Source organism: Hyperoodon ampullatus (assembly GCF_949752795.1).
Source record: "Hyperoodon ampullatus genome assembly, chromosome: 5".
NCBI lineage: Eukaryota > Metazoa > Chordata > Mammalia > Artiodactyla > Ziphiidae > Hyperoodon > Hyperoodon ampullatus.
Window position 1 is genome coordinate 86385064 of NC_136918.1, and position 25036 is coordinate 86410099.

At 38.2% G+C, this 25036-nt stretch overlaps 1 protein-coding gene across 1 annotated transcript in view; it reads left to right on the forward strand.

Annotated features, from left to right (window-relative positions):
* Positions 1-25036, forward strand: part of CCDC191 (coiled-coil domain containing 191) — a gene marked incomplete at both ends in the record, with an annotated part of 104676 nt that overhangs the window by 50642 nt on the left and 28998 nt on the right. The window contains 5 exons of the mRNA XM_079705261.1: positions 4182-4428; positions 12418-12863; positions 13662-13774; positions 16567-16649; positions 17403-17504. Of these exons, the coding sequence (XP_079561387.1) occupies positions 4182-4428; positions 12418-12863; positions 13662-13774; positions 16567-16649; positions 17403-17504 (991 nt within the window). The remainder of the gene's footprint in view (positions 1-4181; positions 4429-12417; positions 12864-13661; positions 13775-16566; positions 16650-17402; positions 17505-25036) is intronic.

Consider the following 25036-nt stretch of genomic DNA (forward strand, 5'->3'; position numbering starts at 1 on the left):
TTAAAAATAGAAACTGTTTGGTCCCATCTTCTGAGAGAGACAGATCGTGGCTAAGTAGAAGAGAGCACTTTTCAGTTTAGGGGAAAACTGGTAAACCAGCACATATGCAGCTTGTGTGGGAACAGGCTGGGGTGAATCCGCCAGGCTAGCCTAGGGGTGGGGAGACTGAATTGAAAAGAGACTGTCAGATATTCCCCATTCCCAGCACTCCTGATTTCAGCGTACATTAGGGCAGTCATTTATGCAGCACCTCTGTTAGTCATGGTCCATTGCCCTTCCCTCCGTGCTCACCTGGGTATCCAGTTGAGAGGCTAGAAATTGCATGGCATCTGAAGCTGATAAAGCTCCTGGTATCTGCCAGAGAGGCAGGAGGACCAGACTTGCATTGACTGGCTCACTTTAAAACTCTTTAAAACAGAACGGTGTTATCTTCCACATTTTCCCTGGGGGGCTACCTGGTGCATTTCTGAATGCATTAGCTTATGCATTCCTATTCCTGCTGAACCTGCCCGTCCCAAATGCAGCTGTTTGCGTCACTGCTATTTTTATGTTCTGTTCAGATTTCAGCACTCAATCAGATCAGTAGTATGTGGTTATTTATTTGTCATTTCTCATTTCCCTTTAAAAAATTCAAGACACTTTTTAGATATCTAGTAGTCTTGTCCTAAGATAGTGTTATTACCTTACATGTGAATTTGTTCTATATTTTCAGGTTCTTTTAAAAATTTAATTACATCTTTAAAAACAAAATCCTATAGGATAGGCAGTATAGGGTTTGTTGTTGTTGTTGTTAGAGTGACACCATCTTTGAGGAGGAATTTAGATACTTTCAGCTGCTTGCCCAGTGTCCTATATCTAGTTGGTGTTCTTCTGACTACTGTGTTTTAGAATGTGCATCAATAACTAAGTATCATTTGAGGTGTTGATTCTAAGCATCCTGGTTCATACTTAAATTCCTATTTAAACCTATATATCTTATATTCTTAGGTCTTTAGAGACAGTCTTTCTCTGCCTGCAGTTGTATAATTACAATGATCAGTTTATAGACCCTTGCCAGAAATTACCTAATTTCAGCTTGGAAACATATTGGGATAGGATGTTTTCCATAAAGTAACTCTGTCCTTCATTTTATGATTATCTGGGAACCGTGGAACCATTTCTTTGGGTTAGCATGCCCAAGTAAATCACATCTGACTAAGCTTTTAAGAAATTTAAGTGATTTTTCACTTTCAGAAATATTTGTGTTTTTAGTGTTATCATTTAAAAAGTATAGAAATGGGGACTTCCCTGGTGGCACAGTGGTTGGGAGTCCGCCTGCCAGTGCAGGGGACGTAGGTTTGAGCCCTGATCTGGGAAGATCCCACATGTCACAGAGCAGCTAAACCCGTGCGCCACAACTACTGAGCCTGCGTACTGCAACTACTGAAGCCCACGTGCCTAGAACCTGTGTGCCACAACTACTGAAGCCTGCGTGCCTAGAGCCCGTGCTCCACAACAGGAGAAGCCACCGCAATAAGAAGCCTGAGCACCGCAGTGAAGAGCAGCCCCCGCTCGCGGCAATTAGAGAAAGCCCATGTGCAGCAACGAAGACTCAATGCAGCCAAAAATAAATAAATAAAATAAATAACTTTATAAGTGCATCCATTCTTTAAAAAAAAAAGTATAGAAATGGATTTATCTGCAATATTGTCACTCTGCTGAAGTGAACATCAAGGGAGCCAGTGTAGAACCAGTCTTGTCTCTGGATCCCTAGCTTCTGTGTTCCTACCCTTCCCATGAACATAGATATCTTAAGTACATCTTCAAATCTCCTGCATGATCATGATAGAGAGGGCTCTAAACACAATAATTAACACGCTTTTTTTTTTTTTTTTTTTTTTTTGCGGTACGCGGGCCTCTCACTGTTGTGGCCTCTCCCGTTGCAGAGCACAGGCTCCGGACGCCATGGCTCAGCGGCCATGGCTCACGGGCCCAGCCGCTCCGCAGCATGTGGGATCTTCCCGGACTGGGGCATGAACCTGTGTCCCCTGCATCGGCAGGCGGACTCTCAACCACTGTAACATGCATTTTTTAACCCACCTTTTTTTTACTGTTTAGTATTTTTGTTATATTTACCAGAAATATTTTTCTCTTTGCCTTTTCATATTGTCCAAATAACCCTCTCCTTGACAGTCAGAACTCCAGTGTGGCTTTTGGCTGTTTATGCTGTAAAAACATGAAATTAACTCATCAGGTAAATTTCACACTCCTTCCTAAGCAGATTGATGTAAATCAAATTTTACATTAATCAGACAGAGCAACATATGTCTTCTAGTCTGTGGAAATACATGATTTCCACTTACTTGAGTAAAATGCCATCAGGTGTTTTGTTTGTTTCACTATTTAGACATTGATATTTTTGGAGCTTTGTTCTTACCTGCGTTGCTACCTGATTTATTATTCTTATTTCTTTTAAAATTTTTATTTCAAGGTTATTCAGTCTCAGATACTTTCCTTTTTTCCATCAAAGTAAAATATTATATATAGATGTTTATTACCACCTATATTGTATTTTTATTATAAAAACCATCTGTCAATCGTATTTATTATCTATCATTGCATTAGAAAGAAGCAATTATATATAATGAAATATGCTCTTGGCAGAATTACTGTTAGCATTTACCCTGAATTCTATTATTTCAGTCAACACTACTCTCACTAATTGGTTGTTTCACCCAGCTTCTCCGACATAATGTTAAATTCTGTGACTCTAGAGTAGTATTTCAAACTAAGGGTTTTAACTCATTAATGGGTCCTAAAATCAGGCTCAAGATGAGGCATATTTTTTTAAAAATAGAAAAGATTAGAAAAGAAGCATTGGAGTACATGTCTGGTAGTAAGGGTGAATATCGTTTGGTGGAACCTTTGTTTCAATTATATATACTTTTGTTTCATGCACACGTACACACATCAACTTATTTTGAAGTCATAGTGTGACACTTTTTTCTTTAGGTGGCAGTCAAAAAAGGTTTAAAAATCACTTAAGCACTTAAGAACTGTAGAAACGTTCTTCTGACTCATTGGCTTAAAATGTTACGATTTTTTTTGATATGACCCCAAAAAGTCCATGAGGAGGGTTAAACATTATTTATGTTTAACAGAAATGGGTATGCAAATAGTGTTGTAGAGACCTTATTCCAGTCATCTTTACAAGATAAAATCACGTAGGTATCTAAACAATCTTAGATCTTAAACCTCGAAACTGACCCCCGTTGCGACATAAGTTCCAAGCTCTACAGCTCACTTCTTCGGAGACAATAATCATCCACTTATAGATTGATCTCAGAAATCTCTACACTTGAATTCTCAACTGGCTACCACAAACATGTCTCCTAATGGAGAGTCCCTTTGGGAGGGGAAGGTAGCTGGCAGTTCCCAACTCCACTCAGGCACGTCCCCTAACATCATGAAGTTTCCAGGAATCAAAAGGAGCTCCTCCTTAGGAAGGGAGTGAATCAGACCCCCTACTAGACTGTGAGTGAGTTCTCTGACAGCAAGTGCCTTGTGTACGCCCTTCACACGTTTCTAAGATTCAACAAGTGTCTTCACAAAGCAGTTCTTCATTCACTCAGTTTATGGCTTTGGTAAGTGAGACCTTCTCTATAGAGATCCTTTCCCTGACCAAGTCCTTCTTTCACAAGATCCACCCTCATAATTTCATGCTGAGTTTTATAAGTCTTAGACGTAATTATTGACAATTCACTTGTTAAGTTTCGTTCCTTTCTCTTTCTCCCAAACCTCTTGTCTTCCTTAGATTTGCAAGTATAGCTGAGTATCTCCCTCATGTATGCATATTTTTTAAAAGCAGTTATTTGAATACCTATTCTTTCTGCTCCTTCCCCTCCAAAAGCTCTCAGAAACTATTTTATGGTAATCAAAAAATTTAATATGCCTTTGTGATGTGATAGAACAGAACAGTCACTCTTCTGAAGCAATGCCTTGAGGTGCCAATGACTTCTATGAGCAGACCCTTTGCCTTGGGGAGCTTTATAAGATGATTCCTTTGAGCTTAAATAAAAGAATAAGCTGGAGCTAAAATGGAGCATTTCTGGGACTCCTTTGGACTTGTATTTCATTTATATAATCAACCAAAAAGCAGTAAATGGCTTCTTTTTTTTTAATGGAAGTGCTTTGTTTCTTAGAAAACAACAACTGGCCACTGACTATAACCGGAAACAAGTTCTCCGACACCATTTTACAGAATGGCAGCATTGGCATCGTGCAGAGATCCAAAAGAGAGAGCTGGCTGTTACAAAGGAGGAAACTAGGAAGAAAATGAATGAGCTGCTGAAGGCAGCATCACTAGGGAAACTCAGTGCAAACATGTCATCAAGCATCAGTCTACTTGAGGAGGCAGCAGCCATGGAGGATCCACTTAGAAATGGAGAGGTAAGTTGCTTTTCCTTTGTTTCGTCTTTCTGCTTTTGAGCTTTATACTTGTATAGCCTGGGGTATGTTAGCTGTTGTCAGGTTGCCTGGCCTGGGCTATCTAAAAGATGAGAGCTGCTACAGTGCACAAAGTTTATCTTTCAGTCAGTGTTGATTTTCTTGAACTGAATCCTCTTTTATAATCACATACAAACTAGTATAGTTGAAACTTGGTAGAGACGTAATATAGACAGGGAATTGAAAACAACTAAGTGAAAGATTCTTTCAGGAACAGATATATAAAGCATTGTTTACAACCCTTGAACACCTCTTATTTGATTGTCAGGCATTTCCTTTCTAAATGAGCTTGTGACTTATAAGAGGGGAATGTTTAAGTTTTTATTTTCCTAATAAGAAGAATCATATGTATTAATTGTAGCAATTTGGCAGGAGAAAATGACAGAGGAAAAAGAAAAATAAGCAGTAATTCTATCATTTAGAGATAACCACCAATAAATAACCACATGTTGAAGTATAGCCATCTTGTCTTTTCTCTATTCAGGCATATGCAGATTTTTCTCTTTAATGTTGTATTTAGCTTTTAAATTTTCTTCAGTCAAGTCATTGAGGATATCTAATCTGTCATAATACAGGAAAAGAAGGCCATGTATTTTTTCTTCCTTTTTTTTAATTGAAATACAGTTGATTTCTAATATTGTGTTAGTTTCAGGTATACTGCACAAGTGATTCAGTTATATATATATATATTTTTTTCAGATTATTTTCCATTATAGGTTATTACAGGATCTTGCATATAGTTCCCTGTGCTATACAGTAAATCCTTGTTGCTTATCTGTTTTATATACAGTAATTTGTATCCATTAATCCCATACTCCTAATTTATCTCTCCCCCTTCCCTTTTCCCTTTGGTAACCATAAGTCTGTTTTCTATGTCTGTGACTCTATTTCAGTTTTGTATATACATTCATTTGTATTATTTTTTAGATTCTACACATAAGTGATATCACATAATATTTGTCTTTCTCTGTTTGATTTACTTCAGTTAGTATGATATTATCTAGGCCCATCCATGTTGCTGCAAATGGCAATATTTCATTCTTTTTTATGGCTGAGTAATAGTCCATTGTATATATATACACCACATCTTCTTAAACCAGTCGTCTGTTGATAGGCACTTGGGTTGTTTCCATGTCTTGGCTATTGTAAATAGTACTGCTATGAACATTGAGGTGTATGTATCTTTTCAAATTAGAGTTTTCATTTTTTCTGGATATATGCCCAGGAGTGGGATTGCTGGATCCATATGGTAGCTCTATTTTTATTTTTTTTAAGGAATCTCCGTACTGTTTTCTATAGTGGATGCACCAATTTACATTCCCACTGACAGTATAAGGATTCCCTTTTCTTCACACCCTCTCCAGCATTTATTATTTGTGGACTTTTTGATGATAGCCACTCTGACAAGTGTGAGATGATACCTCATTGTGGTTTTGATTTGCATTTCTCTAATTAGTGACGCTGAGCATCTTTTCATGTGCCTGTTGGCCATCTGTATGTCTTCTTTGGAAAAATGTCTATTTAGGTCTTCTGCCCATTTTCTTTATTGGGTTGTTTGCTTTTTTGATATTGAGATGTATGCATTGTTGTATTTTTTGGATATTAACTCCTTGTCTGTTGCATTGTTTGCAAATATTTTCTCCCATTCAGTGGGTTGTCTCTTCATTTTGTGGATGGTGTCCTTTGCTGTGCAAAAACTTTTTAGTTTGATTAGGTTTATTTTTGCTTTTATTTCTTTTGCTTTGGGAGCCTGATCTAAGATAATATTGCTATGATTTATGTCTAAGAATGTTTTGCCTATGTTCTCTTCTAGGAGTTTGATGATGTCATGTCTTATATTTAGGTCTTTAAACCATTTTGAGTTTATTTTTGTATATGGTGTGAAGGAGTGTTCTAATTTCACTGATTTACATGAGATTGTCCAGCTTTCCCAATGCCACTTGCTGAAGAGACTTTTTTCTCCATTGTATATTCGTGCCTCTTTTATCATAGATTAATTGACTGTAGGTGTGTGGGTTTATTTCTGGGCTCTCTGTTCTGTTCCCTTGATCTGTATGTCTGTTTTTGTGCCAATACCATGCTGTTTTGATTACTGTAGCTTTGTAGAATTGTCTGAAGTCTGGAAGTGTTATGCCTCCAGCTTTGTTTTTTTTCTTCAGGACTGCTTTGTCAATTCTGGGTCTTTTGATATTCCATATAAATTTTAGGATTATTTGTTATAGTTCTGTGGGAAATGTCATGAGTATTTTGATAGGGGTTGCATTTAATCTGTAGATAGCTTTGGGTAGTATGGCCATTTTAATAGTATGAATTCTTCCAATTCAAGAGCATGGGATATCTTTCCATTTCTTTGAATCACCTTCAGTTTCCTTTATCAGTGTTTTGTAGTTTTCAGTGTATAGGTCTTTCACTTCCTTGGTTAAGTTTATTCCTAGGTTTTTTGGGGGTTTTTTGGACACAATTTTACTTTATTTATTTATTGAAGTATAGTTGATTTACAGTATTGTGCCAATATGATGTAATTTTAAATGGGATTTTCTTTTTTGCTTCCTCTTTCTGGTATTTCATTGTTAGTATTAACAAATGCAACAGATTTATGTATGTTAATCTTGTATCCTGCTACCTTACTGAATTCCTTTTTTTTTTGGCCATGCTGCATGGCATGAGGGATCTTAGTTCCCCAATCAGGGATCAAACCCATGCCCCCTGCAGTGGAAGCATGGAGTTTTAACTACTGGACCTCTAGGGAAGTCCCCTTACTGAATTCATTTGTTAGTTCTAATAGTTTTTGTGTAGAGTCTTTATGGTTCTCTGTATACAGAATCACGTCATCTGCAAATAGTGACAGTTTTACCTCTTCTCTTCCCATTTGGATACCTTTTATTTCTCTTTCTTGTTGATTGCTGTGGCTTGGACTTCCAATACTGTCTTGAATAGAAGTGGTGAGAGTGGGCATCCTTGTCTTGTTCCTGAATTTATTGGGAAGGCTTTCAACTTTTCACCATTGAGTATTATATTGGCTATGGGTATATCATAAATGGCTTTTATTATGGTGAGATATGTTCCCTCTATACCCACTTTGATGAGAATATATTTTCTACTTAATAATAACGTAATCTGTTTTTCTAAAATTATTTTCTGCAATATAACGAGAATTTTCTGTGTCACTAAATCTACTTATGCAACAGTAGTTCCCAACTGAGAATATAACACAGAATCAGACCTACTAAATCAGAATTTCTGGGTGTGGGGCACCATACTTTTTTTAAAGTTCCACGGGTGAACCTGATGAATAACCCCTGGTTAAGGACTGTCATTCTGTGCCATCTTTTTTAATGGCTGCATGAAATCTATCATGAACCATGAGCTAGACTGTATACCTCCTTCTTTGTTGCTGGACATTTAAGTTGTTTCTAGTTTGCCACTATTATAAACAAAGCTTCAGTGAACAAGTAGCTAAGTCTTTGCACACATCCATAAGGCTTTAATTAGGATAAATACTTAAAAATAGAATGCATATTTTAAAGACTTTTACCAAATTGCCCTTCCAGGAAGGTTGTGTCAAAGAAGTACCTGTTTTCCTGCTTGATAACATATTTATCATTTTTGCCAAGTTGACAGGTAAAATATTTTTTGTGTTACCATTGCTTCAACATTTGCATTTTTTATTACTAGTGAGGTTAAACATTTTTTATATTTTCCATTTACATATATATATATGTATCTGAAAGTGGATATAGAAAGATGAATAGTGATGCCTTTTATCCATTTTTATCCTTGAATATATATCTTTTTCTTGTTTATAGGAGCTCTTTATATTTTTAAGACTATTGATGCTTTTATTATTATATATTCTGCAGGGTTTTTTCATTGTTTTTATTTGTCTTTTTGGTTTATTTATAGTGTTTGGTACTATATACAGTTAAGTTTTGTTTTGTTTTGTTTTTAATTATTTGTCTGTCATATTTGAATACAAATAATTTTCCTAGTTGTACATTTATTTAATTTATTTTTTTAACATCTTTATTGGAGTATAATTGCTTTACAATGGTGTGTTAGTTTCTGCTTTATAACAAACTGAATCAGCTATACATATACATATATCCCCATAACTCCTCCCTCTTGCATCTCCCTCCCACCCTCCCTATCCCACCCCTCTAGGTGGTCCCAAAGCACTGAGCTGATCTCCCTGTGCTATGCGGTTGCTTCCCACTAGCTATCTGTTTTACATTTGGTATTATATATAAGTCCATGCCACTCTCTCAATTTGTCCCAGCTTACCCTTCCCCCTCCCTGTGTCCTCAAGTCCATTCTCTACATCTGCATCTTTATTCCTGTCTTGCCCCTAGGTTCTTCAGAACCACTTTTTTTTTTTTTAGATTCCATATATATGTGTTAGCATATGGTATTTATTTTTCTCTTTCTGACTTACTTCACTCTGTATGACAGTCTCTAGGTCCATCCACCTCACTACAAATACCTCAATTTCGTTTCATTTTATGGCTGAGTAATATTCCATTGTATATATATGCCACATCTTCTTTATACATTCATCTGTCGATGGACAGTTAGGTTGCTTCCATGTCCTGGCTATTGTAAATAGAGCTGCAGTGAACATTGTGGTACATGACTCTTTTTGAATTATGGTTTTCTCAGGGTATACGCCCAGTAGTGGGATTGCTGGTTCATATGGTAGTTCTATTTTTAGTTTTTTAAGGAACCTCCATACTGTTCTCCATAGTGGCTGTATCAATTTACATTCCCACCAACAGTGCAAGAGGGTTCCCTTTTCTGCACACCCTCTCCAGCACTTATTGCTTGTAGATTTTTTGATGATGGCCATTATGACTGGTGTGAGGTGATGCCTCATTGTAGTTTTGATTTGCATTTCTCTAGTGATTACTGATGTTGAGCATCCTTTCACGTGGTTGTTGGTAATCTGTATATCTTCTTTAGAGAAATGTCTATTTAGGTCTTCTGCCTATTTTTGGATTGGGTTGTTTGTTTTTTTGATATTGAACTGCATGAGCTGCTTGTGAATTTTGGAGATTAACCCTTTGTCAGTTGCTTCATTTGCAAATATTTTCACCCATTCTGAGGGTTGTCTTTTTGCCTTGTTTATGGTTTCCCTTGCTGTGCAAAAGCTTTGAAGTTTCATTAGGTCCCATTTGTTTATTTTTGTTTTTATTTCCATTTCTCTAGGAGGTGGGTCAAAAAGGATCTTGCTGTGATTTATGTCGTAGAGTGTTCTGCCTATGTTCTCCTCTAAGAGTTTTATAGTGTCTGGCCTTACATTTAGGTCTTTAATCCATTTTGAGTTTATTTTTGTGTGTGGTGTTAGGGAATGTTCTAATTTCATTCTTTTACATTGTACATTTATTTTAAATTCTGTGCTCTAAGTTCAGAATTATTAATCTGTAGGGAAACCTATTTAACTCATTTTCTTTTTTCTTAAGTTTTATTTTATATTGGAGTATCATTGGTTAACAATGTTGTGTTAGTTTCAGGTGTACAGCAAAGTGATTCGGTTATACTTATACATGTATTGTTTCTTTTTCAAATTCTTTTCCCATTTAGGTTATTACAAAATATTGAGGAGAGTTCCCTGTGCTATGCAGTAGGTCCTTGTTGGTTATCTATTTAAATATAGCAGTGTGTTTGCGTCAGTCTCAAACTCCCAATCTATCCTTCCCCTGCCACCTTCTACATAATGCCTTTAAGTATCAATACTTAACTCAAATGCGTGAAGTTAAATTGAGCACTTGGATGATTCCCAGCCTTGCTTTTTATTGTGATTATTGTTATTACGGCCAGCAAGTAGGCTGGTTTTAATTTAAGCTTAGTGTCTCAACAAAGGGGGATCATGAGGATGCTTACTTTGTCCCTTCCCCTAGGCAATTTATGTACCTTTATGTCAGTTAGATAATCTTGTTTCCCTTGAGACCTAAGAGAATCTTATCGGTTCTACCCAATAGCTCTGTGGAACCTTTTACCTCACAAAGTTCCACTGTTATCTTCAAATGGAAAGAGTCAGCAGAAAGTCTTTTGTTACCTGCATAAAACAGAAAAATTACTAAATGTATATATAATTTAGACTCAAGAGAAAAGTCTCCAGATCTCTGAAGTCAAGACAAAAGACTTTATCAAGAAAAGATAAAATTGTGAAAAATAGAGCAAATTAAAATAAAAGGCTATAATAGACTCTGTAGGTTACTAGATAAATTCTGATCTTGTCCAGAGTATATAGTGTAACATGAACAAATGACAATATAAAATCTGTAGTTAGATGCTCATTAATTGTACAGTCACAGGAACGCATAAACCCATATCTTATACCTTGAAAATTTTTGAAATTATCAGTTAGCTAATAGGTGATTTTCTCTAATTGAGCCAGACTGTTCAGTCCTGTTCTATTAAGTACAGTCTGTACCATTAAGATTTTCTTTCGTTCTCTTATTTTCACCTTAAAAATTTACCATGATCCAAAAGAAATCTTATTGCTGTACTCAAGGCTTTTACAGTCTTGCTGTGTTAATAATGTATCATTACCACAAAGTTTAAAAGGGCCTAAAACACAAACCCTGCTTGACGCTAAATTGCTTAAGCAGGTGTTCTCATGAATAAATGTCCACTGACATTTCTGAAATAGTAGACTATTTTTAAAAATATTTAACATTTCAGAGTTTCCATATATCACATCTTTCACTTTGGCTGAGTCTATTTAAAATATTTCCATCATTATGAAAAATATCTTTGAGTTCCCAAATATGGCGCCCTGTTAGAGCTAGAAGCTTCTAAGATAATAAGATAGTTCACAGTATTTTTCTCCCTACACCACTGCAGGTGACAGAATCAAAAACTGATCAGAGCTTAGACCATGGAATCAAACTATTCTAGAAGAAACATTTTAACTGTGACATTATTTTAGCCAGGATAAATTTTTCTGATTAAGAATTCTGTGTCTTTCCCATCTGTATAGAATTTGTAATTGAGTATGACACCTCAGTCTGTTAAATGAGATTTATGTGATAAAGCTTTGAAAACTATTAAGCCATACGCTAATATAAAATATTATTAGGTAGCATTATTCTTATATAATGCAGATATTTGCCCAATGATCGTGGGCTTGCAAATATTTCCCATAAATAAATTGTTTGGGAATAGCTGGATTAAAGCTGTATGCTTTAATCTAGGCCTTGATCCTGAAATAGACAAATACCTTGTGATTAATTTACTGGTGGCAAGAGAGACATTGAAAGAGCTGTTATTAAAGAGCTATTGTTAGGGAGGGTGGGAGGGAGGGAGACACAAGAGGGAAGAGATATGGGAACATATGTATATGTATAACTGATTCACTTTGTTATAAAGCAGAAACTAACACAGCATTGTAAAGCAATTATACTCCAATAAAGATGTAAAACATAAATAAAAATTTTAAAAAATAAAGAGCTATTGTTATTATTAAAGAGCTACTATTGATTTGTAAAGTTATTCCTTAGTTTTCAAACATTCTTGAGAAACAGTATATACTTTGCCACAATATTTTCAATTTCCTGCAAAATTTGTGCAGATTAAATTCCTGGAATATATATCTGGAGTAATCATGCCTAATTCACGAACAAACTATCCAAATTAGATATTTCTAAGAGCACATTTTTCTGATTCCAGATATCCTGGCCATGGCAGTGGTTCGTATGATTGTACCCACTCTCCCACCAGCTTCTGTGGTGAGCAGCAGGGCACATTCTAAGAGTGACTCACGGGGCTAAGGCTGGTGGCTTCTGAGATGGCCAGGCCAGGAGCACAGGGCAGCTCTGGCTGGGGTGCAGGGCACTTGTGCCATTGAACAGAAAAGTGCTGACCAGGTAGAGTTGGATCTCACCAGTACAGTCCTTTAAATAGCTGAGCTATCACATGTTTCTTCTCGCTCAGGCGGCTGCCATCCCCCCTTTGTGGGAAAAGCCTCCCTCGGGGACCAGTGGTTATGTGCCCAGCCCCCACCTAGGAAGACCAACAAAGGACATCTTGCAGGTTCCCCTCCAGAATGTCCCTCTGGATACATCTGACACTAAACCGCACAAGGCCCTACATGTTGAGCCCTCCCAACAGCCTGGCAACAAAGAGAAGCTCAGAACCAGCAGCCAGAAAGCAGAACCTATGTGCATGGGTCATTTCCATAACCGCCACATCTTCCAGCAACAGCTGATTGAAAAGCAGAAGAAGAAACTTCAGGAACAGCAGAAAACAATTCTGGAGCTGAGGGGAAACCAGCGGCTGGCAGAGGCTCGGCAGGCAGCAGGGCGTGCCGACACACAGAGCTGCCTGCTGTCAAACCCCGGAGAAGATGAACGAAAAAGAACCTGCCAGGTGCTTCCAAAGTATGTCCATTGTATCAGAACACTCTTTGGACTCTTTATTTGGGGTTTTTTACTTTGTGATCGAAAGGCTCCTGAACTTTACCCAGCGTCCGGACTCTATAATTACTCCTTTTCTTTTACTGTGCACTCGCAAAGCAGAGAAGCCCCATGCATGGTGACTGGTATGTGACAGGTACCAAAACGTATTTAAGGCAAGTGGCTGCCTATAAGGATCCCGTTATATAGTTAGCATTTGTATGGTGGCTGCCTTTGTCTGAGGAGCTCTGTCACTATACCAGTAAAAGAGAAAAATGCTTACTTGCTCTAACTCAATTTCTGGATTTCTGAGTATGTTTAGGGCTGAGAACCAGATCAGACAATATTAGGTCCAAATGGAGCAGCCCTTGGTTATGGCCACTTACCTAGCTTAAGTCTGTAGTTGTTTGAGATAAAAGTAAACATCTTTGAGTCTAGAATTAGAGTCCAAATTTCTCAAAAGCTATTTAAGATGGTTTTAGACATGCTTGTGACATACTCAGTATGTGTGATAAATGGTAGGATAAGAAGAGGGTGATATGTATTGATTTGAAGCACTGGGATGGGAATCAGAGTGCCTGACTCACATTGTAGACTCAGGCCAATCACTCGACCTTTCCACGCCTCATTACACCAATTTATTGAATGGGTATAATAATACATAGTTATCTCAGAAAGTAAGGATTAATTAAAGTTTGTAAAAGGCGTTGAGTTCCTCAGGTGCAAGGGCTTTGAATGAAGCTGGTGATTGGTCTGAATTCTGTTCCTTTTTTTTTCCCACAGTTCGCCTGTTGCTTCCCCTGGGACTGAAGGTAGTAGAGGTGACTCCCGAAGTTCTCTGTCTGGACCCAGAAGGATTCCAAGGCAGCTGATGGCACCTCATCCCATACTGAAAGGCAGGGCTGTCTTGGTGGGGCCTTGGTTGTGGTTATCTTTCCTCTTGGAGTAGAATGTGTTGGGACTGAATCCTGGCAACTCTTGGGTTTTGAGACTCGGCAGAACCTAGTCAAGGTCTAAGATGGGTAGACACATGAGAAGTGGATACACCAGAGAATGCCACGACTCTTTCCTACCCTTTTTGCCAAACTTTCTGGTCTTCCTAGCCAATACAAAAACAAAAAACAAACAAACAAAACAGTGCTGAAAGGTTTAAGCATTTTTCTGTAATTTGAGATTTGGACTGTGATTTTAGAAATGGGACAATTACACAAATAAAAAATTCCACGTAGCTGCTAAGAATAAACCTTGATAAAGATCACCTATCACTGTACTTTGTTAACATTAAAATATTGATCAGCTAACAGCAATCCACATCAAGTTATTACATCATTTTATAATGGGTTGTGCCTTGATGATAGGCTTTTAGAATGAAATCCACAAACCAGACATTAAAAAAATTTTTTTTTTTATTGGGGTATAGTTGTTTTACAATGTTGTATTAGTTTCTACTGTACAGCGGAGTGAAGTACAGTTCTCTGTGCTATAGAGCAGGTTCTGATTAGTTATCTATTTTATACATATTAGTGTATATATGTCAATCCCAATCTCCCAATTCATCACACCCCCTGCCTCTTTCCCCCCTTGGTGTCCATATATTTGTTCCCTACATCTGTGTCTCTATTTCTGCCTTGCAAACCGGTTCATCTATACCATTTTTCTAGATTCCACATATATGCGTTGATATATATTTGTTTTTGTCTTTCTGACTTACTTCACTCTGTATGACAGTCTTTAGGTCCATCCACGTCTCTACAAATCAAACCAGACATTCTAATAACATTCTTGATGTGCATAGAAATCATTATTTAAACCAAGCCATACTATGAGAATAGAAGTATTCCTCAGAACCCCCCTAGTGAATCTGCCAGTTGTTTTTACTCTGTACTTAGTCATGCACTGAACATATGTTTGTATGAAGTGGTAGGCATTTTGACAATTACATTGTGGTTTGTAAATCTGATTTTTCATCTATGGTAAGATTGCTGCCCTAACAAGAAGTGATGTCACCTGAAGGACACTGTGCCTGAAGTCCATTCCTGTTAATGAAGAAATCAGCCATCTTTACATTGACTCTCTTCCAGGTCAGCAGTTTATGCCCTCTTTGTCCACCAATGAGGATGCTCAGGAAATGCCCAGTTTGGTGTGATTATTTTTAAAAAATTATTATCCGATCAAAGACTTCACGTGTTTTAGAACACCTGGTTACTTTTCAAGTAGTCTTTAATGACTGGCTCTAGAAGAGATGGAAAAAGGGCGTATTACCCCAGACTCTGCCTCTCGGGGCTCTCTCACTTTAATCCTCTAGTCTATTTCTGCCCCCTTAAAGAGAGTCTCATTCCTGCCATCTGTGCCAACCCCACTATTCTTTTTCCAGCAAAGCAGACACTTAATATCTGTAAGACATAGACTGGCGAGTTTTTTATTAATTCTTGAAACTTGGACTTAAATTTTCTTCTCTGTAACGTAGCACAAGGAACCGAAAGTAACCATTGGCTGACTTAGGTGAGCAGAACTTGATACTCTTCCCACCCATGCCCCCCCTGCCTATGAAACCCCAACTGGTGACAGAGTCGTATTGTCAAGCCATCTTGCACATTTGCTTGTTTTGGATGGATATTTAATAGACTGTCAAGAACAGGAGTCTGACACTTGAATTCATTCAGATGCCAGTTCTTCAGATGCCTAGTACGATTCCATTTCCTGTCCATCTGGATATCCAGGCCTTAAAACTAGTTTAAAATGTAATCATCATGACCCCAAACTTCAGTTTGTTTGTTGTCATTGTTGTTACGTATACAGACATATGTATAGTGACTTAGGAGAAAGTAGCAAACTCAGTGGGATTTGAGGAGTGATTCTATTCTCAGAGTATTTGTTACATGTAATTAAAGTTTTCTACATTCATTAAAAGAATTATCAGATTAAAATTCTGGTTTCTGGGTTTCACATACTAAAAGTATCATCAAGACAGATTATCTTGTTTAAACCAGTGAACAGTTATTCTAATAGAAATGTGAACAAAAACATAACTAATCTGCAAATTGTTCATCATTGCTGAGGATGGGATTGTAGGTCTTTAACTTGTAGGGCGTGTGTGTGTGTGTGTGTGTCTGTGTGTGTGTGTGTGTATACCTGCAGTTTCTGTAATTATATATATATATTTTTTAATTTTTATTTATTTATTTATTTTGACTGCTTTGGTTTTTTGTTGCTGTGCGCGGCTTTCTCTAGTTGCAGTGAGCAGGGGCTACTCTTCGTTGTGGTGCGCGGGCTTCTCATTGCGGTGGCTTCTCTTGTTGCAGGGCACGGGCTCCAGGTGCATGGGCTTCAGTAGTTGTGGCATGCGGGCTCAGTAGTTGTTGTTTGCAGGCTCTAGAGTGCAGGCTCAGTAGTTGTGGCACACGGGCCTAGTTGCTCCACGGCATGTGGGATCTTCCCAGACCAGGGCTCGAACCTGTGCATGCCCCCTGCATTGGCAGGCCGACTCTTAACCACTGCACCACCAGGGAAGCCCTGTAATTATATTTTTATATAAATTTTATGCACACACATATATTTCTGAGATTGTGAACATTTAACTTAAAAGAAAACTTTTAACAATGACACTAAATTTTACTATAAAATGGAGACATTTCTTTTGCAGCATTCCTTATATTTTTTATATTGGAACTGCATTACTGTTTTCTAGCCATGGAAGAGAGAGCAGTTCAGCGAGCTGAACGTAGGCGGATCTTGGCAGAGAGGAAGAAAAAAAAAGAAGAGGAGAAATTGGTAATAAATCAAGAATGCAAAGTGAGGCAAGAAAAAGGATTTGTATAGGTCTTTATTAAAAAATGAAACCTAGCTTGTTTATGACCATTAAGGCAATAGTGTAACACCAACTTTGGATATGGCTTTTTGCCTCCCGGCCTGAACTCTGTGATAATTTTAGGAAAATGAAGGGAAAAAAACATCAGCATCATTAGTATAGCAGGAAGAAAATATTATGAAAGTTGTTGGGAGCTGGCAACTTAGAAGATTTACACATAACCAAGACTAATGTGTTACAGGTAAATGTCCAACCTGATAAGTTTACAAAGGTGAGTAATTCTTATCTGCCAAAGTTTTGACCTGGACTGCCAGAAGTAAATTTTGTACCTACTAAGAAAAAATAAATAGTTCTAATAGCTTTGGGGTTTTTTGGTGAAATGGAAGAAAAATTTTTCTTACGCTACATATAGTTTGGACTTAGTATTTCATAAATGAAAATAAGAACTAAAAAGTAATGATTTTGTAATGAAAAGTTAATGGTCTTATTCATGCTTAGTCTCATCTTCCCAAGTAGAAGAGAATTCTTTTGGAGAAACATTTAGGTTACATTACTGACAACCTGCTGGTCAGGCTTTCTACTTTTAACACAAAGCGCAGGCTTCTTCCAGAGGCTGGGCAAGCACTTTGGTAGATACTTGACTTTCCTCAACATAAAAGATCTTATTTCCACACAAATTGAGGGTTCTGATTTTTACAAATTCTAATCTTGATCAGGCCCAGTTAAAGGCCCAAGAGGAGGAGCGTCAGAAGAGGGAGGCAGAAGAAAAGGAGGCTCAGCTTGAGAAAAAACGAGAAGAGAAGAGACTGAGGAAAATGGTTAGTAGTTTCTATTTGGTCAGCCACCTGTCCTTTGAAGCCTGTTGTGTTCAATCTTGTGGTCCTGTGCACCTTCCCTCCGGAGAACTTCGGTCTAGAACACTCTTCTCTCGCCTCCACCCTTTCTCTACCTTATTTAATGAAAACCTATTCATTCCTCAGATCTTAGCTCAACATGGTTAGCCTTTCCTGCCTTGTCCCACCCTCCTCTCTACCCAGAGTTAGTTTAGGTCCCCCTTCATGGACTCTAAGAGTATATCTTCTTCAAAGTACTACCAGGGCTTATAATTATGTATCTGTTTCTTGATTGTCTTATTCATTTCTGTATCCCCAACTAAACCATAATCACCATAAGAATAAAGGGAGCGCTCTGATGTTACTCACTATTGAACTGGCTAGTGGTAGAAACTCAGAAAATCTACTGAATGGATGAAAAATGAATGGACAAAGAAATGAACAAATGGAGGAAAATACAGAAGAAATAAGAGATAAAGCTCTTACTTTCAAGGTTATTAAATTCTAGTTAGAAAGATGAGGCCTAAAATTACACGTCTGTCAGAGAATATAGTACAAGCATATGCTGTCCTGTGCCTCACAGACCAAAAGAGATCAAGAGAGTTATATGAACAGGGCTAAATCCATGAAGATTTTGGAGAAATCAGAAGTATTTTCATAGAAGAGGGATTTGAATTGGAAACTGTATTAGTCAGGGTTCTCCAGTGAAACACAACCAATAAGATATATGTATAGGAAGAGATTTATTATGAGGAACTGGCTCACAGGATTATGGAGGTGAGAAGTCCCAGGAGCTGCTGTCTGCAAGCTGAAGACCTAGGAAAGCTGGTAATTCCAGTCCAAGTCCAAAGGCCTGAAACCAGAGGAGCCAGTGGTATAAATCCCAGTTCAAGGGCAGGAGAAGACCAATGTCCCAGCTCAACAGGCAGGCAAGAAGCAAAAAAACAGGCAAATTCCTCCCTCCTCTGCCTTTTTGTCCTCTGCAGGCCCTCAAAGGACTTGATAATGCCCACCCACATTTGGGAGGGCAGCCTACTTTACTGAGTCAACAGATTCAAAGGCTAATCTCGCCTGGAAACAGCCTCACAGACACACCCAGAAATGTTTAATCTGGGAACCCTGTGGAACAGTCAAGTTGACACATAAAATTAAAATCACAAGTCCATGCCTTATCAACTTGGCACCCATATACATCTCCCTAAACCATACCTAGTCTCCAAATAAGGATAACAACAAGATCATAATTCTGCCTAACATGATACAACTATCCTGCATACAACTGAAAATGAACACCCCTTCCCCAGAAGAGGAGGTAAAGTCCTTGAATGATGTTTATTCTTCTCCTTGCTAACCATGACACAAAGTCAATACATCTTATGTTACATGATTAGGGAATAAGAGTGGAAAGAAAACAAGATACGTATATACACAAACATATTCATAGCAAAATAAGAAGGGAATACTCATGACCATTACAGTCTTCATTTCTGTAACCGGTCAAGTCGATGTAGCTGGTACTTATAGTTACCTTCTTCCACTACCCACTCTGTCCTTTGTCTTCAGCAAGCATCGCTGGTAATCATGGGATGACCTGAACCTTCACTCCTGAAAGGTCTGGCCCGTTAGTAGTCCAGCATGGATTGGGTTGTAGTTTTCCTTTCACCTTAATCACAGGGCATGGTAATACTAAGAGATACCCTAAGGGGTCTCCTATAGTCCAGGCATACTCTTCCTCACCTCCATTGTGGAGTAGTAGTCCTATTGCCCCTAGTAGCCAGAGTCAGTCACCCCAGCCAGCACTTCCTTTTTTACCTGTTGATTCAGAGGCATGAGGCGCCCACAATGATTAGGTGGCATTCTTTCCAGTTCAGTGGAATCTTTTTATGTCTCCTTGTGGAAGCATTTCCCCATTTGGAACCAAGACCTCTAGGCCAACAGAACATAAATTTGTGGGAAAAGAAGCAAAAATTTTGCTAGTTATAATGAGTGGTGCCACTCCCACTTCCACCCCTTGCTTCCTGGACCCCATGAATACTGGCTATGGGAGAAACAGTACCATGTACTGGATGCTGGTTCAGAGCATATACAGACTTCCAGAGAACCTAACCCCAGACCTACAAGGTACTGCCACCTAGCTGGTGTTACAGCTGAGTCTTCATAAGGCCATTCCACCATTCTGGCAAGCCAGCTGCTTCAGGATGGTGGGATACAAGATAAGACCAGTAAATTCCATGCATATGGGCCCTTTGTTGTACTTTTTCTGTCAAGTGAGTTCCATGATCAGAAGCCATGCTGTGTGGAAATCATGATTGTGAATAAGGCATTCTGTAAATCCAGGGATGGTCTGTAAGTCCATGCATGGTAGTTTTGGCAGAAATATTACAGGGAGGAAAGGCATATCCATATCCAGAGTAAGTGTCTATTCCAGTAAGAAAAGAACATTGCCTTTTATGTGATGGAAACAGTCCAATATAATCAATCTGCCACCTGACAGCTGTCTGATCAACCTGGAGAATGGGGCCATATTGAAGACTCTGTGTTAGTTTCTCCTGCTGCTGGTAGATTGGGCACTCAGCATGGCCATAGCCAGTTGGCCTTGGTGAGGGGAAATCCATGTTTCTGAGTCCATGTATATCCTCCATCCCTGCCACCATGGCCACTTTGTTCATGAGCCCATTGGGCAATGACAGCAGTGGCTGGGGGAAGAGGCTGACTGATATCCACATAATGGGTCATCTTGTCCATGGAGCAAAAGGCATATATAATTCATCCTTTGCTAAATCAGCCAAAGAAATCTCCAGAAACAGCTCAGTTACTTCCCTTAAAAACTACCTGAGGGGGGCTTCCCTGGTGGCACAGTGGTTGAGAATCTGCCTGCTAATGCAGGGGACACAGGTTCGAGCCCTGGTCTGGGAAGATCCCACATGCCGTGGAGCAACTAGGCCTGTGAGCCACAACTACTGAGCCTGCGCGTCTGGAGCCTGTGCTTCGCAACAAGAGAGGCTGCGATAGTGAAGAGGCCCACACACCGCAATGAAGAGTGGCCCCCGCTTGCCACAACTAGAGAAAGCCCTCGCACAGAAACAAAGACCCAACACAGCCAAAAATAAATACAAAAATAAATAAATAAATAAAAGATTACTATTAAGGAAAAAAAAAAACTACCTGAGGGGTTCTAAGCGAACATTTCCCCAACATGTGTTCTGTGTAATTCTAGTAGTTCCTGAGATATTAAGTAGTTTTGAGAAAATACAAATTCTGTGGTCAAAAAAATTTGGTAAATGCTGGTTAAAAAAATCAAGTTAAACAAGTTTCATTATTAGCTGCCTTCTCAGAACCTTTAACATCCTACCAGGTATTATGAGTCTCCAGAAGAGGGACAGTGTGCCAAGCAGTCACATATGGCTGACCAAAGAACCCTTTTTATAGAGCAGCCAGCAACGTCTCATGAAGAACTGGGGGCATGCTACTGTAAAGAAGTGAGACCATTTTTTTTTTTTTTTTTTTTTGCGGTACGCGGGCCTCTCACTGTTGTGGCCTCTCCCGTTGCGGAGCACAGGCTCTGGACGCACAGGCTCAGTGGCCATGGCTCACGGGCCCAGCCGCTCTGCGGCATGTAGGATCTTCCCGGACCGGGGCACGAACCTGTGTCCCCTGCATCAGCAGGCGGACTCTCAACCACTGCGCCACCAGGGAAGCCCAAGTGAGACCATTTTAAAAATACACAGTACAGAACATTTCTCCTCTCGTATCTGTTCATTGTAGAACACCGGAGAAATACAAAAAAGACGGGGGAAAAATGTATGAGGTAACTACTCTTAATATCTTAGAATACTTACTTCTGTTCTTTTATCTAGATGCCTCTCTTTTTTTTTTTTTTTTTTTTTTTTTTTGCAGTATGTGGGCCTCTCACTGTTGTGGCCTCTCCCGTTGTGGAGCACAGGCTCCGGACGCGCAGGCTCAACGGCCATGGCTCACGGGCCCACCCTCTCCACGGCATGTGGGATCTTCCCAGACCGGGGCACGATCCCGTGTCCCCTGCATTGGCAGGCGGACTCTCAACCACTGCGCCACCAGGGAAGCCCCTAGATGCAGCTCTTTTTTAATAGTTAAGTTGATAATTTGTGTGTATAGGTGTATATAGTTTTTCAGCTGCTTTTTTCATTTAGGATTTTATCATGAGTATTTTCACTTGTTATTCATAATTCTTCAAAACCTTTTTATTTATATGCTGAAGGCCATTTTTAAAAAATAGCCTTTTTATTCTGAAATAATTTGTTTCTCTATTCCTCTGTTAATATTGCTTCCAGTTTTTAGCGATTATGAATAAAGCTGCTACAGACATTCACATGTAGGTTTTTGTTTAGACATAAGTTTTAAGTTCACTTAGGTAAACACCTAGAAGTGTGGTTCCTTGGTAGTATGCTAAGTCTATGTTTAACTTTTTAGGAAACTGCCAAATTCTCTTCCAAAGTTGCTGCACTGTTTTGCATACCCACCAGAAAGTTCCTCTTGTCCCACATCCTTGTCAGCAATTGTTATTGTCCTTTTGTTTGTTGGTTTGTTTGCTTGTTTTTTGCATTTTAAGCATTCTAATAGGTGTGTCATGAGTGGTATCTCATTGTGGTGTTTATTTGCATTTTCCAAACAACAAATAATGTTGAGCATCTTATTTGTTTACTTGCCTTCTACATGTCTTATATGGTGAACTGTCTGTTCACATCTTTTTGACCCATTTTTCAATTGAGTTATTTTCTTATTGAGTTGTTATTTCTTATTGCTTATTATCTTATTAAGTTATTTCTTACTGGGTTTTAAGAGTTCTTTATATATTCTGGACCAAGTCCTCTACTAGATACGTGACTGCAAATATTTTCTCCCAGTCTGTGGCTTGTATTTTAATTCACTTAACAGCGACTTTCACAGAGGAAAAGTTTTAATTTTGATAAAGTCCAATTTATTGATTTTTTTTCTTTCACTGGATGTGCTTTTAGTATTATATGCAAAAACTAATCTCCAAATCCAAGGTCACTCAGATTTTCTCTCATATTTTCTTCAAGAAGTTTTATAGTTTTATGTTTTACATTTAGATCTGTTGTCCATTTGGAGATAATTTTTGCATAAGGTGTGAAGTATGTATCAAGTTTATTTTTTTTGCATATAGACATCCATTTGTTCCAGTATCATTTGTTGAGAAGGCTCTCTTTTCTCCATTGAATTACATTTATACTCTTGTCAAAAATCAGTTGACTGCATTTATGTGGGACTATTTCTGGGCTCTATTCTGTTCTCTTCATCTTTATGTGTAGTCCTTTGCCAGTACCACATTATCTTTGATTGCTGTAGCTTTATAGTAAATCTTGCAGTCTCACAATGTGAATTTTTCCACTTTATTCTTCTTTTTCAGAATGTTTTGGCTATTCTAGTTTCTTGTTCTTTCTATATAAATTGACAAGCTTGTCAATTTGTATAAAAAAGCTTGCTACATTTGGGACTGTATTGAGATTGATTGGGATCATATTGAATGTATAGATCAAATCGGGAGAATTGACATTTTAACAACATTGGGTCTTTAATCTGTGAACATGATATAGCTCTCCATTTATTTAGATCTTTGATTTGTTTATGAGTATTTTATAGCTTTCCACATATCTTATATATTTTTTGTTAGATTTATACCTAAGTACTTATTTTTGTGGTGCTATTGCAAATGACATCTTTTTAAAATCTCAGATTCCATTTATTCATTGCTAGTAGGTAGGAACACAGTTCATTTTTGTATGTTGACCTTGTATCTTGCAACCTTGCTAAACTCACTTATTCATTCTAGGAAGTTTTTTGGTAGATTTTTTTGGGAGGATTTTCTACATAGTCCACCATATTGTCTGCCAATAAAGGCAGTTTATTTCTTCCTTTCCAATCTGTATGCCTTTTCTTTCTTTTTCTTACCTTATTGCACTAGCTAGGACTTCCAGTGCAAGGTTGAATAGTACTGAGAGAAGATATCCTTGCCTTAGTCCAGATCTCAGGGGGAAGATTGAGTCTCTCACCATTATTGTCATATATGTCATATATTTAACTTTTATATATATTATAAATACCCATCACCTTGTCACTGTTATTGCTTTACAGTTATATTTCAGCGTATTTAAAAATAAGCTGAAAATTATATTTTACATTCATTTCTTCCATTTCTGGTGCTCTTTATGTCTTTGTGTAGGTCTAAGTTTTTAAGCTATGTCATATTCCTTCTGCCTGAAGAATGTCCTATGACATTTCTTACAGGGTTGGTCTACTGGTAATGAATTCCCTTAGTTTTTATTTGTTTGAGAATTCTTTATTTTTCCTTCATTTTTGAAGGGCATTTTCACAGGGTATATTGATAGAATTCTGGTTTTACAGTTTTTTTCTTTCAACACTTTAAAAATGTCACTCTGTTGTCTTCTTGCTTGTCTGGTTTCTGGCAAGAAGTTCGCTTTAATTCTTATCTTTGTTCCTTTGTAGATATCATAGTCTGCTCAGGCTGCCCTAACAAAATACCACAGGGCAGGTGGCTTAAACAACAGAAATTAACATTCTCACAGTCTAGGAGGCTGGATGTCCAAGATCAGAGTGACAGCATGGTTGGTTTCTGGTGAGAGCTCTCTTCCAAGCGGGTAGAAGGCCACCTTCTCAGTGTGTCGTCGCACGTCCTTTCCTCGGTGCATGTACACAGAGAGGGAGAGAGACAGTGTGTGAGCTCTCTGGTGTCTCTTTTTATGAGGACACTAATCCCACCCTTAGAACCTCATCTTACCTTAATTACTTCCTTAGCAGCCCCATGTCCAAATACAGCCACACTGGGGCGGTGGGTGTTGTGGCTTTAGGACTTCAACATATGAATCTGGAGGGGAACAAAAACATTAAATCCATAAGAGTAGGTACGATGGGTTTCCTCCAGCTGCCTTCAAGATTCTTTCTGTCTTTGGGTTTTAGCAATTTGAATATGATATGTCTAGGTATAGTAAGTTTGTTTGTTTGTTTGTTTTCCTTGCTTGGTGGACTCTAAGTTTCTTAGGTATGTGGTTTTGTGTCTATCTGTAATTTTAGGATGTGTTTTACCCATTATTTCTTCAAATATTTTACCTGCCCCATTTTTTCTTCTCCTGAGATCCCAGTTAACACTTGTATTGCATTGTCTGATATTGTCCCACAGCTCTTCAATGCTCTGGTTTTTTTCACTCTTTTTTTTCTCTTTGCTTTTCAGTTTATATCATTTCTATTGCCCCAACTTCAAGTAACCTGATACTTTCGTCAGCTGTATCAAGTCTAGTGATGAGCCTATTGAAGGCCCTCTTCATTTCTATTGCCGTGTGTTTTTGATTTCTGGCATTTTCATTTGACTCTTTATTATAGTTTCCATATCTCTGCTAAAATAACCTATCTAATCTTGAATGATGACTGCCTTTTCCATTAGAGCTTTTAATATTATCATAAGTTATTTAAAATTTCCTCTCTGATAGTTCCAGTATCTTTCA